Consider the following 13,758-nt stretch of genomic DNA (forward strand, 5'->3'; position numbering starts at 1 on the left):
GAGTTTTCTCTTCCTTTGTAATAGGCAGAAGTGTGAAAATCACTGAGCACCTGTACATAGAGTCTTCATTAGTTAACAGGTCACCTTCCTTCTACCATGATTATGCATATGACTTTGTCAGACTGTTTCTGAAGCATCTGCCTGACAAATCCCTTTAGAGTCACGCTTTGAACATAACTCAGGGCATATCCCTCCTTGATAGCAAAAATAATCCACTCTACAGCCTAGAGCAACATGACATTTTCTACTAGATATCAATATTTTCCCATCTGACATTTAGTAGATCCTAGGCAGCCAAAAAAAATACCAGCTGCTTCTAAGGTTATGATTCACCATTATTGTTCTTATCCTTATGTATTGTTAAGCTCTGCCAAAGTGATATTAAGATTGTTCAGATGAGTACTCCTTTTTCTCATATTAGTTCAGCATCTTTTTCTGAAAACTTTTTGTTCGTGAATACCCAGGGAAATAGTCAGGCAAAGGAAAAACCTGGGCACAGAACTGGAAGAACTTCTCCAGAACATTCCAAACACAGAAAGAGAGGCCTGTCTCCAAGTACAGTTCTTCCATCATGGCGAACTGCAACTGAGTTGATTTTTACACCTGTGTTCAGTCCTAAATAGCTAGCTTTCTTGTATTTCTCTCTGTTATGGAGGGGAGAGATGAGGCCTGCAGAAGCTCTTCTAAGACTGAAGAGAAAATGTAAGTCATCTTTAAATTTACAAAAGTTTTTTTTTTTTAATATTTCTTAATATTTTCCACCTCAAATCTATCTGCTGGGCCTTCCAGGGGTTAACAGACTCCAGGCTAGAAACCCCTAGACAACCTACATCATTTTCAGTGTGGCCTGCAAATAAGACAATGCTTAGGGGACACTTGGGTGGCTCAGTTGGTTAAGCAGCTGCCTTCGGCTCAGGTCATGATCCCAGCGTCCTGGGATAGAGTCCCACATCGGGCTCCTTGCTCGTCAGGGAGCCTGCTTCTCCCTCTGCCTCTGCCTGCCATTCTATCTGCCTGTGCTCGCTTGCTCTCCCTCTCTCTCTCTGACAAATAAATAAATAAAATCTTAAAAAAAAAAAGACAATGCTTAGTACCTCATTACAGAAGTGAAAAATAAGACTAATTTACAATCTCAGAGAGTTCTCTCCAATATTACTTGCATGTAAGTCATGATTTCTATCCCCTTATCTTTCAAGACATGTCTAAGAAAAGGGGATTTTTCTTGTGTAGAGCCAGGTAAAAATTTATTCGGTCTGATGTTTCATCCAGAGTAATTTCTCTAGGAAATTGAGTTACCTCTTGTAACTTTGTTTCCCAAGGGCACACAAGCTTGAGGACAGACATCCAAAGTATGAAGGCAGAAAAGTAGGCCTTGTCATAGATTGGTGTGCAATCTGGGTATTTATCTCTAACAGTAATTGGAACCCTTTGACATTAAACTTGACATGTAGTTATTATTTATCAGTGATAATTATGACTAACATTTATTGAACACTTACTATTTGCCAGGCCCTTTTCTGAGTGCTTTGTGTTTTTTCTCACATACTCCTCACAGCAATCCTGGGAGGTGGGCACTACTATTATTCCATTTTATAGGTGGAGAAATTCGCCTCTACCTGCAGAGATAATAGGTGGCAGAACAAAGGTTCACCCCTGCGCTGCCTGATTCCAGAGCACAGAGACCATCCTCTCAGCCACCTGCCCACCCTCCACATGAGAGCAACTTTCATATCTTGCTGTACGGTTATCTTGGACAGGGATCTCTGCACCATACTGTGTTTTCTACACGATAGGGTTCTGGCACCTACTTCTGATTTCTCTGACTACAGACTGGGGGAAGTCTTACTGAGAAGAACAGCCTCATTTCTGGTCTGGACCCGTTATCTGTTCTGTCAGGTCCTGCTGAGAGACTCTCAGGCATCCCACACCACTGTTGTTCATTCTGCACCGTCCTCAGATGGTTATGTTCTTTTTCTTCTGACTTATTACCCAATCCTGTGATTACTCAAGCTTTGCTCTGATGCCAAGCCCTGGTTGGGAGATTGCTGAGGAAGGCTGACCTTTCTGGCCTGCGTCACGTGGGAGCTCCATGATGGCCGTGCTGTGTGGAGTGCTCGGTCTTGTCAGCAGGGTGAGCTCTCGGTGCTGTGTCCGTGACTCTCTCTACACCCAGTTCTGCCCTTCCCGGGCCTTTGTTCTCCAGTCAGCTGTGCCTGTAATCTCCAGGTTGTGGTGATCTGAGAGCAGATGGCACCTTCCCTACTTTCCCAGGAAGAGGAACTTCCTGCCCCAGGTTTGAGCTGAGGAGGCAATTCTGTATTGAAATCTGTGGGGTATCATCGTTAACTATTCCGTATCACCACACAAGAAGTGGAGGTGATGGTGCACAATTCATTCAGTCATGCCGCATTTGTTAAGCACCTATTTATGTTCTAGGCACTGTGCTGAGCACTGGAGTTGCCATGACAACTGAGAAAGACTGGCTCCTGCTTTCATAGTTTCCCATTTTTTAACAAACCAGACACATGATGAGGCAATTGCCATATAATTTGATAAAGACTGTGATAAGGCAGTAACTCTTTCCAGAGCATATAGAAGAGACACCTACTCCAGACCTAAAGGACTGGGCAGATAACTGGGGGAAGTGGCTTCTGAGACCTGAAGGGTGACTAGAAGACGTTCGTCAGGTGAAGGGGTTGGTAGTTGGATGGAAGGAAGGGAAACGTGTCCAAGGAAGAAGGCATAGCAAATTCAAAGGCCTGCAGGCAGGGCGCCTGTGCAGAGGCTGGGCAAGCACAATGAGCTCAGGAAAGCTGAAGCAGAGTTTGAAATAGGCTGTGACAAGACATGAAGTTGGAGAGGTGAGCAGGGTTGGGGACCCGAAGGGTGGCTATCATTGACTCTGTGTATCACGTAGGAACCACTTGCTTTTCGCAGACTGAGCTACTGTACTTGGGTATCGAGTGGCAGGGCGTAAGACTGAGGGGTCCCATTTGTTGAGTCCTGCTGTGTCCTGGGGCTGATGGACGATCTTGGAGACCTTTGGTTCTGACCCCTCGTCCATGCCATCCAGGACCCCCAATCCAGCCAACTGCCTCCCTGTCCAGGTGGAATCTCTTTGTGGCTCAAAAGACATGTCAGAGTCTTCCTCCAACTGCTACCAGAAGTGCTCTCTACTCTAAAACCTGGTGTCTTTACTCAAAATCCCTCCTGCCATCTCCACTGCTGCTGTGCCCATAGCCAGGCCCGATGTGGCCGCTGTTGTTGGGGGTGGACCCCACGGCTCCCCAGGCACTAGGAACTGAGCTGGGACTTTCATACTCCCCAGCAACTCCTACCAGTAGGGGGGTTATCTCCGTTTGTGCAGCCGGGGAAACTGAGGGCTCAGAGCCAACAAATTATTTGTTGCAAGCCACAAAAATATAAATAGCAAGACAGAATTTGGAGGTGGTCTGACTCCAAAGTCCTTGCAACCACAAGCCGTGACTCCTTCCCTGTCCCTATTATCATTCTTCTTCAGATCCTTTAAGTCTGCTCTTTGAGTTGTCTTATTGATCCTGTTCTTGAAGATGAGTCCCTTGAAAATTGGGTCAGAGGCTTCTGAGGGACCTCGCCAAGAGTCGCCCCTTCAATCAGCAGCATGTCCTAGCAGGCTCCATCCCCAAGATTCAGGACCGCCTCTCATCCCTCTCACTTTGATTAAGAACTTAACAATCATTTCTGATGTTGGTTAGTACTTTACAATTCCTCCCAGGGGATCTGGTAAACAGAATCTGGGGCAGCCCTCAGCATATTGTCTATGTGCCATTAGCCGGTGAGGCTCCTTCTTTATGACACCCCCACCCCAGATTCTCAGTGCATGTTGTTTCTGATTTACTTTTATTTTTGTCACTTCCTTTCACTACCATTTTAATGTTCAATTTTGATACTAAATAAAATGGGTTTTTCTGCCCCTGTGCTCCCTCCTGCCTCTTCTCTCAAACACCAGTAAAGCCCAGTGACAAATCTTCTGAATCCTAGCTGTGGAGACGGATGTATTTGCTAGTGAGAGCTCCGGCTCCAGATAAGGCTACTAATGAATCAATCACCGGGCTTTTATTAAGTGTCTCTTCGCTAAAAGCATAGCTGTTCCCACAGCCAGATGGCCCTGGCTCTGCCCTCCTGGAGGTACTCTGGACCCTGTCACTAATTACTCTTCTTCCCGGCAGCAAGTAGAAGAAGCAATTTTCAAATTGTTTTTATTGATCACAGGACATTTTCTCCGGAATATGACTCAGTATAAAAAAGAGGATATAATTATCTTCAGTGAACATAGTCAAAAAATTTTTATGAAAGAATGACAGTCTATATAGTGGTTTGGAGGACAAAGTCTGGAGTCAACGGATCTGGGCAGGAATCCTTGGCTCTATCCTTCACTAGCTATGTGGAGTAGAGCCAGTCCCTTAAACTCATTGAACCTCAGTTTCTCCCTCTGTGACATGGGAATAATACGAGTTTATAGAGCTGTTACAAGGATTAAGTTAGCAGGAATTTATTTAAACGAAGTAAAGATTTCGGTCCAGGAGATAATGTTATTGTTATCATTAGTTATTATTATCAAGAAACCCATCCACCTGTCTGTCTTCTGGCTAGCTGGATATATTTTCATCTGTTTCTCTCAATTCTCTTTTCCCCATTAAAATTCCCATTTTTCTTCAAAGGTCGGGTATAGTCTTACTTTCACGAATACTCTTAACTCTCACCCTTTGTAATTATATGATTAAATCAAGGCTCGAAGAGCTCGGAGATGATTTTTTGCTTTCATTTAGGTTTCTTCAATAAGAGGACTGTGTTTTTGTTGCAGAATGACGAGGTGGAGTTTGTCCGAACTGGTTATGGGAAGGATATGGTAAGAGTTCTCCGTATTCAGCGAGATGGAAAATACCACAGCATCAAAGAAGTGGCAACTTCAGTGCAACTTACTCTGAGTTCCAAAAAGGATTACATGCATGGAGATAATTCAGACATCATCCCCACAGACACTATCAAGAACACAGTTCATGTTTTGGCAAAGTTTAAAGGGGTAGGTGTCATTCTTCGTAGACACTGCCTATCTTGATATGGAATTCACCGTACTATAACTTGAGGGTATCACTTGCCTAACTGCAGTTTCTCCTTATTTTTAACACTATTTTTACATTTAAGCCACTAATTTTTTTTCTTTTTTTAAAGATTTTATTTATTTATTAGACACACAGAGAGAGATTACAAGTAGGCAGAGAGGCAGGCAGAGAGAGAGGGGGAAGCAGCCCCCCTGCTGAGCAGAGACCCTGATGCGGGGCTCGATCTCAGAACCCTGAGATCATGACCTGAGCCGAAGGCAGAGGCTTAACCCACTGAGCCACCCAGGTGCCCCTCTTTTTTTTTTATTTTTTTAAATTTCTATTCTAAAATTCTCAGCCTTACAGAAAACCTTTTTTTTTTTTTTTCTCTTAATTTCACGTCTTCTCTTTTTTGGTTCTCAACTTACTATATCCTTTAGGAAAAGAATCTTATCTGACAAATTTACATGTTCTCTCTTAATTAGGATCATTGGCAAATCAAGGCCCAGGGAGGATTTCAGAACAGAATTTTACACATTTTGTCCTTTTCTTTGATTCCTCTTGCTTACTTTTTTCTTTTAGAATGGTATACATTTATAGCAGAAAGTACCATTTATCTTTCTGGTGTTACTATAGGAGAAAATCTTGAGTATACAATGTATTTTGAAATATATTTGCCCAACTTTTAATGCCTTCCTCATTTTGTCAACTCCATGACCACTTGGTATCTGTATATCACGGTAAGCGTACTCTTCAAAAGGGTCTTGGAGCTGGTGGAATCAGCTGTTTTGGCACTTCACCTTCCACTTTCTTTAAGTGTGAGTGAAGCTGTGTTGGACTACCAGCAGATTTCTGGGGAACTCAAGATAATTTTTCTATTTGCTAAGCAGTCTAAAAGACAAGAAATGTAGACTGGAAAGCTTCTTTTTCTCATACTTTTGCATGAAATCCACACTCAGCATGTATGAAATGAACAGACCAATTGAGATATAATTTCCACAAGGCCTTCCTCCCTGCTGAATCTTTCTCTTGCTACTCAAAGTGGCCCAGCAAGCGTAAACATCGCTATGGACAAAGGCATTGCTCTTCTGAAAAAATAAATTGAAAATAGGCTTTCATCCTGAGCTATAGAGGAGGGTCAGGTAACACAGATTCTTATATTTCCCGTACTGGGTAAGAGATGCAGAAAAGTGAAGGAATGGACCTGGATATTAAAAACAATTAGAATTTATTCATTATAGGTAGAATGACCATATAATTTCTTATCCAAACCAAGATACTTTTTTTCTTTTGATTTTTTTCAATTGAGGTATAATTGGCATACTTCATATTAGTTTCAAGTGTACCACATAATCATTTGATATTTGTATATACGATGGAATAAATGTTTATTTCTTGAGATGAAAACTTAAGATTTATTCTCTTAGCTACTTTCAACCAGGCAATACAGTATTATTACCTGTATTTGCTGTGTGATACATTACATCCCCATGACTTATTTATAACTGGAAGACTGTACCTTTTGACTTTCTTTGCCCATTTTGCTCTTCCCCACTCCCCTGGCAAATATTAATCTGTTATCTATATCTATGAGCTTGATTTGTTTCTGTTTGCTTTTGTTTTGTTTTGTTTAGATTTCACATATAAATGAGGACATATGGTATTTGCCTGTTTCCTGACTTATTTCATTTAGCATAATGCTATCAGTTTTATCTATTATCTATGTTATCACAAATGTAAAGATTTCATTCTTTAAGAGCTGAATAATATTCCATTATATATATATAAAATATATATACATCATATATAATAGATACCATATAATTATGGTATAAATAATAAATATAAATACATATGTGTGTGTGTATATATATATATATATATATATACACACATTTACATATACCACATTTTTTTATCCATTTATCCATTGATGGATGTGTAAATTGTTTCTATATTTTGGCTATTGTAAATAGTGCTGTAATGAACATATATCTTTTTGAGTTAGTATTTTTGTTTTCTAAACTAGGACACTTCTGAGAGTGAAATAAGATGTTAAATAATTATTCTGGGACAAGAGGCATAAAACATAACTATCCTGGGGAAACCTATACAAATAGTCCCCCTTAGGCAGAGCCATAAATCATCTGTACACTATGCTAAGACCATAACACATTGTCTAGAGACTATCCTGAAGAATTTGTGCGAAAATAGGCAGCTGCTTTATAGGGCAGAGAGCTAGGGATGGTCCATGGGAGCCTTGTTTGCAAAGCAAGAAGCAGAAGTGGCCCTACATTAACGTTTTCTTTGGGAAACTTGGAAGCCCACTGGCCAACGTCATAGAGACACGAGAGCGTTTTGGAGTATACTGTGGTACTGTAGTTGGCGTGACTGATGACTGAACTCACTGTAAGAAGAATCTAAATGTTAAGCTTCATTTTGCTCATCCATTGATTGACACATTTCTTTCTGCAAAGCAGGTTTCTTTTAAAAACAGGATAGTATCACCAGGTAATGGTGATCTATTAAATACACTTAGGAGACCTTGTGAGAAATTGGGATAAGGACCAATTCACCTCTCCAGATTCTTTCAAAATCTCTATTTCTCTGATTCTAAAAAAAACATTTGAACAGGAAAGAGAACTCCATACGTATTTAAAAATTATTTTTAAATGGGGCAGTGTTTCTGATCACTAGCATTTTGTTTCCTTTTACAGATCAAAAGCATAGAAACTTTTGCAATGAACATCTGTGAGCATTTCCTTTCTTCTTTTAACCATGTTATCCGAGCTCAAGTCTATGTGGAAGAAGTCCCTTGGAAGCGTTTTGAAAAGGTTACCTCAGTTGTTTGTGCTCTCAGCTTAATTAAAGATATTGGCTTTATGATATATGCTGAAATTTTACCAGAAACATTTTTTTTCTAATTTTCAGAATGGAGTTAAGCATGTCCATGCATTTATTCACACTCCCACTGGAACGCACTTCTGTGAGATTGAACAGATGAGGGGTGGTGAGAAAATATTTTTGATGTTTTGATTTTACAGTAACAATTTCTGTATTTTTTTCTTCTAAACAATTCTGTTTATTAGCATCAAGGAAAACTGTAGAGAATTTTGAAGGCATTTAAATCTGAGATGGGAATGAGCATCGTGACTCTGGAGTACATTGAAAAACTATCTACTTTTTATCTTAATATAAAAATGAAATAATACATTTTGCAACAAACCTAGGGATTGAATAAGGTAGATCATTTTTATCATCTGATTCTGAGATGAGGGGAAAAAAAAAGTCCCAACTGACAAAACCCCAAATCTATGAATTTTCTGACTAGTAGTTTTTGTACCATATCATGCTATAATTATAATAACCTTAATAGGAAATAACTAGTAAATTATAATTGAGTTTCCCTGGTATTTTATTTTCATAATAATAAAACCACTGATGTTATTATAACTACTATTAGAATGAACCTCATTTAAATAGCAATGATAATTATATAATTCTTTCTATTTACTAAGAAATTTAAAACTTAACTGTGGAACATAATTACAATAAGGATTTATTGGTACTGATGATTGAACTTAGCAAATATCAAAATTTCCAAATCTTGTCTTCTTGGTTGAGATAGAGTTCAATAACTGGTTATGAGTTAGATTAGAGGACCTCTAAGAACCATGGAGCCAGACGTGGTAGATAGGTCTCTATCCCAGTAAAAAATTCATTTTCATGATCATCATAAATTGACAGTGTGGACTCTGAACTTCTTCCCTTTCTTCTCTCCCTTTTCTCTTTTCTCCTTTCCTTCTCTTCCTTCCCTTTTCCATACCTCCTTCTCTTTTTCCTCTAACTCTCTTCAGTAAGAATTGGAGGTAGCACTCATAAATGTCAGAAATATTATAAAATTAATAAAATATAAATCCCTTCTGAATTTTATTGGATAATGCCTTCCCTTAGAAAGTTCTAGTGTATTAGCTGTTGTTTAATAATTTCTGCTATCTGTATTAAACTCCAGGCACAGCCAGGGCCTTCTCAGTGTTTAGTTAACAATTATGTAATTATTGTCCTATAAAGGAGACTGTATAACTAGTAGTTAAATTAAGTTGAAATGATAATGATTTTTTAATACCCCAAATGCATAGCCATGTGATATATTGACTTGCTGATTGAGTTATTAGTTGAAATGTAACCTACATTCTTCCTTCCTTCTTTCCTTTCATATGTAACTTTGGGAGAGAAAGAGAAAGAAATGTTTCCCAATTCTCCAAGCCAGTGTTTTCCTACCTAAACACATTGACTAGCCTCATAAAATGATAAACTCTAAACTGGCATTGTCCAACAGAAATATGATGCAAGCCACACATGTAATTTTAAAATTTTCTAGTATTCACATTAGGAAAGCAAAAAGAAATTAATTTCAATAATATATTTTATTTAATCCAATATATGCACAATGTCCCTTAAATATGTAAAAATATCAACTACTAACGAATTATTTCACATTCTTTTTAAAAAGTTAAGTCTTTGAAATCCTGTTGGTATTTTTTTTTTAAAGATTTTATTTATTTGACAGAGAGAGAGATCACGAGTAGAGAGAGAGAGAGAGAGAGAGAGAAGGAGGCAGGCTCCCTGCCTAGCAGAGAGCCTGATGTGGGACTTGATTCCAGAACCTTGAGATCAGGACCTGAGCTGAAGGCAGAGGCTTAACCCACTGAGCCACCCAGGCAGCGCTCCTGTTGGTATTTTTATATTTACAGGACATCTCCGTTCACACTTCCCATATTCCAAGTGTTTCAGAGCCACGTGTGGCTAGGAGCTAACATATTGATTAGCACAGCTCTACACCAAATCATGAGATTTTGCAATATTTAGTATATTCCTCTTTTGACATTCAAGCATGTAAAATAACAGTAGGAGCTAGAATTAGATTTGGGAAGAGCTAATTAAAAAATGAGAATATGAATGAAATATGCTTATGTCATTCATTGAAATAGTATTTATTCAACATTTGGATTTTGAGGACTTTTTATGTATACCACGGCTGTAAATTCAGAGGTGAATAAAACATTCCTTGGCCTTAGTGAGTCTGCAGTAGATGAATAGTAGGAGATAGACTTATAAAAAAGATTTATTGCATTATTAGGGGTTAAAAGCCACAATGAAGGAATCAAAGTTATGCAAGGGAGGCAAAGAGGTGCAAAATCCTGACTCTTCCCAGGGTAGTCTGGAAAGCTTGACAGGATAGGAGGAAATATTCCAATTGACTTTGGAAAAATGATTCAGGACATGCTGGGCATAGAAGGGGAAAGAAAATTACAGGTGGAAGAAACAGAATGAACATGGGCAGGACCTACGAAAGAGTGGAAGAGGGAAACTAAAATATTTTGGATGTCTGCCTTATGCTGAGCACCATCCTGGACAAGTAATTTTAGTTTTAAAGGGCAAAGCATTTGAGGAATAGTAGGAAGTTTAAAGGGTCTAGTTCTTAGAATGTAAGGAGCTGAGATGAAAATGAAGAGATTGGTCTGGGTTGGATTTGGAAGCCCCTCATGTACCAAGTTAGCAAGATTGGTCTAACTTGGAGTTAGTTTTGCATGGTGATAAAACCATGTATGTTAGCCCCAGACTACAGTATATTTGAATTCGAGGTCCGCTACTTGATAGCTTTGTGACTCTGAGAAAGTTACTTATACCACCTCAGTGCTTTTCATTTGTGAGATGATGATAACAGTGTTCACCTCAATGGCCCGGGGAATTAAAGGAGATAAATATTAATAAAGCATTTTAGCACACTACCTTGCACATAAGAAGCACTCTTTAAATGGAAGCTGCTATTATTATTATTTAGGATGGCAATTGAGACCCAAGAAATGTGTGTGTGTATGTGTGTGTGTGTGTGTGTCCCATTCAGTAATTCTGACCAAGGTTACTGTGCATTGGCTGAAGAAACAGGCGGTAGTGAGAAATTTGGGACCTTGCTGTAGAGATGGAGAAATGATGGACTCAGATGGAGGGCAGTAAGAAGTAGAGATGGAGAGGGCATTATGTGAGGCATTTCTGAAGAGTGCCGAGTGGGTGTGAGGGGTTGGGTCAGGGTGGAAGGTACTGAGAAGGAGGAGTTAAAGTTGCCCTAAAGTCAGGGGCTTGCGGGAACTGACTGAGGAGAACACATATGATTAAGAGATGTTCAGGGCGAAGCTGGTGATTTGGGGAACAAGGGATAGAGATGGGTTTGGAGACCATCAACAGACTGATGGTGGGTGAAACTGTGGGCAAGAAGGAGCCATTTCAGGAAAACACGTGAAATGAGAGGAGGAAAGTGAGAGGGCGAGGGGAAATTCCCCAGTTTATGGGCTGGGCAGTCTGAAAAGTCAGACAGCAGGAAGGTCAGAGAGAGAGAGAAGGAAGATTGGAGAGAGTGGTGTCATGGAAGCAAAAGAAAAACACATTTCAAGAAATCAGAGACTGTATTAGGATTACAGGAACATGACACACATGTTCACATATCGTAGCTCCATACAAGAAGCTGGCTGCTTTTTGTAAAAGTCCTGTTCAGCGCACATGTGTGCGTGCGTGTGGTGGGGTGCTGCTCTGCTCCGGGAAGTTATTTAGGAACCCAGGTTGATGCAACCTTACTCTTTCTATCCTTACTTTTTGGGGTCACCTTAAGAGTAGCTCCCCTTACCAGACAACCAGGTGAAGAAAAGAGCTTGGAGGAGCAAAAGGAGGCAAAACCCCTCAAGCATAACACCGTGCCTGAGACTAGCACACGGCACTTCTGCTGGAGAGAACCCAATCACACAGCCGCACCCAGCTGCACTCGTGGCTGGGAAATGTGGTCTCACCAGGTACCCAGGAGGAAGAGGAAATGGATTTAGGAAACAGCAAGCAACAGTTGCCATGGGAAAGTTCAGACGTTTGGATTGAAAGAAGGCTGAAGAATAATTGTGCAGTTTGGCAAATGGGTCACTGGTGACTTCCAGAAGAATGTTTTATCAGGGTCTGGAGGTGTTAGTGGAATGGCCAAGGATAGGGCCCTGCTGATCATAAGGAAAAAAAAAAAAAAAAAAAAACAAGCTGTTCTTCACACCCTTGTTCTTTCCAGGAATTACCAGGAGCTATCATCAGTCTGAATTCTAGTTACCTGGTCGCTTCAGAATGGAAAAACTAGTCACCATAATAAGGCCAAAGCTTTTTCTTTCTGCAGAAAGCCACAAAGCTTCGCGGTACTGCAGTCACGGTGGTGTTCCCAGAAACCGCAGCTTGACTCATGTAGAGTGCAGCGTCCCTCTGAATATCATGCAGGGCTGGCAGGGAGCAGGGTAGGGGGAGAGGCATCTGTTGCCTCAAGTACATGCAGTATGTGTGTGGACACGTATATGAGCATGGCTATTTTCCAGTGCTGTGTACCTAAAAATGACATTTGTACTCTGTCCCTCTTTGGAGAGTAAGGATCTATGACTTAGGGCAGCAAAGTTTAATTTTTAATTTGCTTGTGATCCAAGAGCTAAAACTGCACATATCATGAGGTAAGTCAATGAACAAAAATTGTCATAAGAATTGCCCTTGATTAGGCCTAACCGAAGAAAAAAATCCGTATGTACCCCACCCCGCTCACCCAATTCACATGCCAAACGTATAAGGAAGACTTTTGGTGAGGGGTTAGCTAGTTGGTGAGAACTGTGCCCCCTCAAACACATGCACTCAATCACATATCCAGCCATGCAGCTCCCCACGGGGACTCCTCCCGGCAGGATATATAACTAATGGACTGGATTCTTTCTTGCCAATTGAACACACATTTATAGAAAGCCTACTGAATCTCGAGCACCATTTTAGGCCCTCAGAATTGTTGTAAAACTCCCATTACACTCTTTTCCTTTAGGATCCTTGAAAGCTACATCGCTAAGTGTACTTCTACCTGTCACAGAGTCTGTTAGTTCCAAGGGTGAGTCTGGAAGAGATCGGGAAATATGTTCACCCAAAGGGATGACCACTGTTAGGTTTGCGACTTGCCGAACTCTGAAAGAAGAGCTAGGCTTTGCACGTGGGATGCAAGTTGTTGGTTTAGGCATTCTAAGGAACCCGGATCTTCCAAACTCTTCCTCTCATGTGTTTCCCTGAACAACAAGCGTAGCCAGGTCTTGAAGTCGCTGAGATGGTTGAGTCACTAATTTGGACTAAATTGGCCCCCAGACCTCTCCAGTATTTGAATTATAACTCACAATTCTTAAAAAGTCAAATTCCTCCCAATCTGACACCAAGTTAAAAATTCAGCTAAATCATAGCTAAGTAGAGGAATGGTAGATGGAGAAGACATGTCCACTAAGAGATATTGTCTTCTGGTAGTTTAAAAAAAAAAATCTATTGACATGAAGACCAGTGGGGCCTTGAAGGTGGTCTTAAGGAAGGAGGGTGATAAAACTGAATTCCTGGAGGGAAAGTTATTTCAGAGGCTGGGCAGGTAGAAGAAGTGAGAGGGTGGAAGTGGGAGACCCAGGACAGAGACGGCCCATTGCCAAAAGAGCTATGTATGTCTTTTTTGATGTCAAGACAGAAACCTCTTCAGTTTCTCCAAAAGAGCTTTTGGTACGCACAAGTCTTTTAAAATCATCTTGATTACAGCCTCCTCGTACACAAACCCAGTTAACTTCCTTCCACCTGGCTGGCACCATCTTTC

General features: G+C 40.4%; 2 protein-coding genes across 5 annotated transcripts in view; one reads left to right on the top strand and one right to left on the bottom strand.

Moving 5' to 3' along the window:
- The window catches only part of LOC125098225 (uricase), a 61,029-nt gene that overhangs the window by 35,478 nt on the left and 11,793 nt on the right, over positions 1–13,758 (top strand). For all 4 annotated transcript variants that reach the window (XM_047726798.1, XM_047726796.1, XM_047726797.1 and 1 more), the window contains exons 2-4: positions 4,844–5,062; positions 7,799–7,915; positions 8,013–8,091. In XM_047726798.1, coding sequence (XP_047582754.1) covers positions 4,886–5,062; positions 7,799–7,915; positions 8,013–8,091 — 373 coding nt within the window. In that variant the 5' untranslated portion in view covers positions 4,844–4,885. The remainder of the gene's footprint in view (positions 1–4,843; positions 5,063–7,798; positions 7,916–8,012; positions 8,092–13,758) is intronic.
- The window catches only part of DNASE2B (deoxyribonuclease 2 beta), a 67,224-nt gene that overhangs the window by 21,835 nt on the left and 31,631 nt on the right, over positions 1–13,758 (bottom strand). The window lies entirely within an intron of this gene.

Source organism: Lutra lutra, chromosome 4 (genome assembly GCF_902655055.1).
Source record: "Lutra lutra chromosome 4, mLutLut1.2, whole genome shotgun sequence".
In the NCBI taxonomy this organism is placed as follows: Eukaryota; Metazoa; Chordata; class Mammalia; order Carnivora; family Mustelidae; genus Lutra; species Lutra lutra.